Here is a 5,275-nt window from a genome sequence, read left to right on the forward strand (position 1 = left end):
GGAAAAATAATGTCACAAACATATACTACTGTCTATATGACACCAGGAAATATAGAAAGTAGTGTTGGATGCAATAGAGAATGTAGTTATTGATAAAATAATTTGACAATAACAGCTGTTTGCATATTAATCATCATGTGATGATTATATTAATAAATTGGGTCCAGCCTACATCCAAGATAAAAACCCAGGTAATATCAGGGGAAATGTCCATAAGGAATGTGGATATTACGGCGTCTTACCATGATTTACCAAAAAAATTGACTACACAAGGCACATAACGTAAAAACTTAAAACCTAAAGAACTAAATGCTCATGACAGCTGATCACAGAAATAATAATATCAGCAGAGAACCTTTGAGTGTACTGAAAGGACCATTAACTGAATCAGAAAAGTCCCTAACACCAACATAACACATCGCCATGAGCCATTAAACTTTAGGCATCAAGTCAGTGATGTCTCCAATAAAAGGTGGCACACCTTCAGAACCGCCATCTTTGGGACGTTTAGATAAATCACGCATCTCGGTATCAGAAAAAGGTGATCCAGGGTAGAGAGTCTTCTTCGGCGAAGGGTCACGCAGGTCAGCTGTCGGTGTGCATAACGTTTTCAGTCTCTGTAAAAAAAAGACCAACAATTGTGAGATCACTTGCATTGTAACACAATGCTTTCTTAACTTTCTCTTTAGCAGTAAATCTTTGCGGTGACTGGAGCACGCTGTGCTGTCGGTAGCCACGCTCACCTGTCTCATTGTTCCCGGGGTTACTGCCATGCTATAGATAATCCACAGAGGAGTTAAGAGAACGGAAGAGAAAGCAAGCAATATCCCAATGGTGCTGCCCCACCAGGGGTACTGGTAGGTGTTGTTGTATTTCAGCGGGGTGAAATTGACCAGAGAGTATAGCAATATTCCCTATTAAAAAGAAGAAATACAGCATTTTCACCCAGTCTTGATTTTGATCCGTAAGGTTTACGACAGACACACCAACACACCATAAACATACTTACGGCACAGACAAACGGCGTGAAGAACCGCCAACAATATTTCATATACGACGAGGGGTAGTAGCCAATCATGTCCTTTATTTTGTCGTAATAACATTCAGCACCTGGAAGACGGGCGGACAGTCATATTAGTTCCATCAACATTTAATGATCTCTTCATTTACTTGACAGGGAACTGTTGGTATTGTTACATTTCAATAAAGGGCAACTCATGCAATATATGTAGGCTTGCAACGTTGTAACAATGCATAGCGTATAAAGATACAATGAGCAATACTATTAGCATATTTTATCATATTTATCATAGCAATAATATGATATTTTTGTGCAATAGTGTTATATCTTTTATATTTTGTGCCTTATTTTTTTTACCTCAAGTTTATTGAGCGAGCAAAATAAGCTTTTCATTGTATAGAATAACTGTCTGTTATCTGTGCATATGACAGTAAAAACATCTTGAATCAAGAAAACTTGATCAAACTATCATAAATGAGAAACTGCACTATTATAATATGGTGCCATTTCTCTCTTTATGCTGAGGAGACTGAGGTCGTTTGGAGTGCAGGGAGCTCTTCTAAATCAACATAATGGAAAGCTTGTGTGTCACCTCGACTTCTGACAGTCTTTGATTGATAGAATTGTTGTTGCTCACCAAATATCCACCCCACACAGATGGACTCCAAGAGGCCAAACAGCATTATTGGCATTCCACTGCAAGCATAGTAGTCAAACAGCATGAAAACATAAAGTCCTCCCTACAATCCAGAGAAAACAGAGACAGGGAGACAAAAGAGATTGTTTTGTTTAAGGAAAAGATGACGGACAGAGTGGTGTAGTATTTCTTAACAGTTTAAACAAACCCATTCTTACCTCAGTTACCATGAACAGGCCGATGAGGAAGGACACGCCACAGACGACCAGCAGAAGCAGTTTACGTCGATGACCAATGAAAAAGAAGGAAGGATGTATGTCTGATATAGACGTCACCAAGCCCTCTAGATAGACGAACTGTGGGTAAAAGCCGAGTTTTACGTTGACATTTTTGACATCGTAGATACAATTAAGTCCATTAGCCACTACAGGGTTTCCGTGGTGGGTGTCTTAGCACTTATTGCAATGTAAACTGGCTTTTTAATATATTGTAGAGAATGGCTGATCACCTACTAACAGCGTAGCTGGCCATTCAGTTTGTGTCTGCCTTAATGCTACGTTCACACTCAAAAATCACTGTTCGCTGAAGAGAAAAAGGATGGCAGGAAGCGGTGTGTGCCACGCTAACACATATATATTGTGGGGCTCACACATATTCAAGTAGGCACATCCTGATTGTCGGGCTATGCTTGTGAACATTTTCAGTGGCTGAATAATTGCTCATAATTGGAGGAGAGTCGATTCGAGGGTGAGGCCTGTGTGGGTTAACTAACCGAATGTTACGAAGCTCCGATGTGAATTGTGAACACAACTGAATGGTAACACTTTACCTCACTGTCAAGTCCGAGGAATATTACCATGATAAAAAATAAGACAGCCCAGAGTTGGGGTAAAGGCATCATGGCTACTGCTCGAGGGTAGGCGATGAATGCCAGGCCCGGACCTGCAAGTGGTCCAAAGTACATGGCAAATAAATAAGTAACCCAAATAAAGTATCAAATAAAGTACAGAATACCTAGTTATTGTATGAAGTCTGAAAAAATGTCTCATATTACAGCAATTGGCTGAAGTGTGTATACAGTATGTGTGCTACTCACAACACTCATCATGGGCACAGATATCAGTTTACACCACAACAGAGGAACTAAACAAAAAGTTAAGCATTTATTTTCACGAAAGCTGATGCAATTTTTATATTAACTTCTGTGTATTATGTATAAGAGAAAAGTGTCACGAACATACTGATATCACTCAACTTTGTTACCCTCTGCTCTATGGAGCAGTTTAGTTTTTTTAAGGTCATTATTTTGGTTGAATGGCTTTAACCGAAGTGCTTTGGTTCGCTCTCCCTGCTATCGCTGCATTCTCTCCTGATGAAGCAGGCAGCTGCTTTCAGTGAAAAGCTTGGATGAACTGACTGTACCCTACTCTACCTTCTCAGATCAGACACAAATAGAAACACAACAAAGGAATATGCAACATCGTGTTTGTCTACAAACTAGCCCATACCTGATTCAGCTACTACTGAGATGTCAACACCCAACTCACGCGACATGAAGCCGAGGACAGAGAAGACTGCAAAGCCAGCTATAAAGCTGGTTAAACTGTTCAGTGTGCACAGGGTGAATGTGTCTCTGAAATTTTAAGAATGACGAGGAAGTATCTGCATCACATAAACATTTGTAGAAATAGTCAGTATAGAATAACATGAATCCTCCTCACTTGTAGCAGTTGTTGTTGAATTTGTTGTAGCTTCCCAAAGCAATTAAACAGCTTGTGCAGACAGTAGTAGAGAATAAAATCTGGCTTCCAGCATCCATCCATATCTTAAAGGAGAGTTAAATGAGCTGGGATTATATATATATATATATATATATATTGATGGTGCTATTGTACTTCTGCTAAAGGTGCGGTCCTCCCTGTCTTCATAGTGGTTACATCATGAGACTGCAGTTCCCATTGCAGTCAAAATAATGCCCTATCACCCCAAGAGGAATCTGTGGCTCCATTAAAGTTCCTCCCAACTCCACTGGTACTCGTTCTTCCTCTACAAACAAGTTGTCTACATCAAATCTTACCTGAGGATCAGTCAGACGGGTCAGATTAGGAGAAAGGTAAAATTTTATTCCATTTGCAGCTCCTGGCAATGTCAGCCCACGGATCAGCAACACAATCAACATCACGTAGGGGAAAGTGGCTGTGAAGTAGACGACCTGAAAGAGAAGCATCAATACATACTGTATTAAATGGTGGTCAACTTTCACATCAAGGTCTAGTTTTGAACCACTTTGTTGGTATCAGTGTGTACTACACATCTCACCTTTCCCGTCGTCTTGACTCCTTTCCAGATACAGAAGTAACAGATGATCCAGCTGAGCACAAGGCATCCAGCCAGGTCCCATTGGATACCGCCTATCTCCTCTATTCCTGCAGACAAACGCAAAACTTTCCTCCTGCGGGCAGAAAGAAAATGATGTCAAGATGCATTGTTACGACTCTCAAACAATCTTGGTGATATCCATACTTACTGCCAAAATTCTTCAACTGAAGATGTTGCATTTTCCTTGATGTGGACAGTAGCTGAAAAATTCTGACTGAAGTCGATGCAGTTCTCTTTCAGAGGAAAAGTGGACAAATAATAAGTTATAGTGGAGGGACATTTTTAGAATTTGCTATGTATATAATCTGCTATTTTTGCATTGAGTTAGTTAGCTTTGTAAGAATTTATTTTTTTAATATCAATACCAAAAGTACAGTGATTTGCCATGGAGGTCACGGCACCAAGATAATGCAGATGTGTACCTGTGTTCCAGGTGTTGTTACAGCTGGCCCAAGGGAGTACAGTGTGGAAGGAGGAGAAGAGGTAGAGGAAGGCCCAAGCCAGGATGACAATGTAGTACATCCCACCATAAAGCATTATCACTTGACTGCCATAGCCTAAACCTATCGACAAGAATATTCTTTAGGTACACACAAGCAATCGTGGTTCAAAGACTACGCTCACTGTATTGAATATGTAGCTAAGCTAGCATTACCTTCAAATAAAGGGCATACTTTCCTCCAACACGTGATTCCACCCTGAGCGGTTAACTGTCCCAGAGATAGATCCAGGAAGAAGAGAGGGATCCCACAGGTGACCAGAATCAGAACATAAGGAATCAGGAACGCTCCTAAAAAGAAAAATGTTGATTAATCACCAATACGCCAATCTGTTATTGTCTAACTTTCTTCTGTACAATACATTTACTTTTTGAATCGGGTTCTTACCTCCTCCGTTTTTGAAGCACAGATATGAAAATCTCCAAACATTGCCAAGACCAATGATGTTTCCAACTACTGCCAAAAAGAATTCGCTCTTCTTTGCCCACTGGCCTCTTGTCTTACACTTTGCAAGAGCATTATTTGGATTGTTAGCATCGTCCATCAGACTCATCTCTGGATAACTTGCTGGCTCCATCAAGACATGTCAGATCGATCCATGTTGAAAAAAACACATTTTTACATTTATATAAATCATTGGAATGTTTTTTGTGAATCCTTCTGTGTGCATTTGTAAATCAAATTATTTGTGAATTGTTCTGTGCGCTTTTGTGACACTTTCTGTTTGAATTTGTCAAT

At 40.0% G+C, this 5,275-nt stretch overlaps 1 protein-coding gene across 1 annotated transcript; it reads right to left on the reverse strand.

The window, feature by feature from the left end:
• Nucleotides 1-431: 431 nt before the first annotated feature.
• LOC137802388 (sodium- and chloride-dependent GABA transporter 2-like) lies at nt 432-5,027 on the reverse strand. The gene is made up of 14 exons (XM_068600194.1): nt 4,925-5,027; nt 4,693-4,827; nt 4,460-4,600; nt 4,186-4,270; nt 3,978-4,110; nt 3,736-3,870; nt 3,380-3,483; nt 3,167-3,291; nt 2,488-2,600; nt 1,877-2,014; nt 1,659-1,761; nt 1,010-1,110; nt 744-914; nt 432-617 (listed from the first exon to the last, which is right to left on the reverse strand). Exons 3-14 carry the CDS (start codon nt 4,572-4,574, stop codon nt 432-434), a joined length of 1,509 nt encoding a protein of 502 aa, XP_068456295.1. The 5' UTR covers nt 4,575-4,600; nt 4,693-4,827; nt 4,925-5,027.
• Nucleotides 5,028-5,275: the final 248 nt, after the last annotated feature.

The sequence above is a fragment of the Clinocottus analis genome, unplaced genomic scaffold (assembly GCF_023055335.1).
Source record: "Clinocottus analis isolate CAN_PGR_092001 unplaced genomic scaffold, fCliAna1.0.p SCAF_11, whole genome shotgun sequence".
Lineage (NCBI taxonomy): Eukaryota > Metazoa > Chordata > Actinopteri > Perciformes > Cottidae > Clinocottus > Clinocottus analis.

What these genes read in the sequence shown, in the direction of transcription:
- LOC137802388 (XM_068600194.1), bottom strand. Translation starts at nt 4,574, where the DNA reads ATGCTTTATGGTGGGATGTACTACATTGTCATCCTGGCTTGGGCCTTC. An exon ending in TAACAACACCTGGAACACAG is followed by an intron (nt 4,271 to 4,459) that starts GTACACATCTGC and finishes TTCCTCTGAAAG; the next exon opens with AGAACTGCATCGACTTCAGT. An exon ending in GCCTGTTCATGGTAACTGAG is followed by an intron (nt 1,762 to 1,876) that starts GTAAGAATGGGT and finishes TCTGGATTGTAG; the next exon opens with GGAGGACTTTATGTTTTCAT.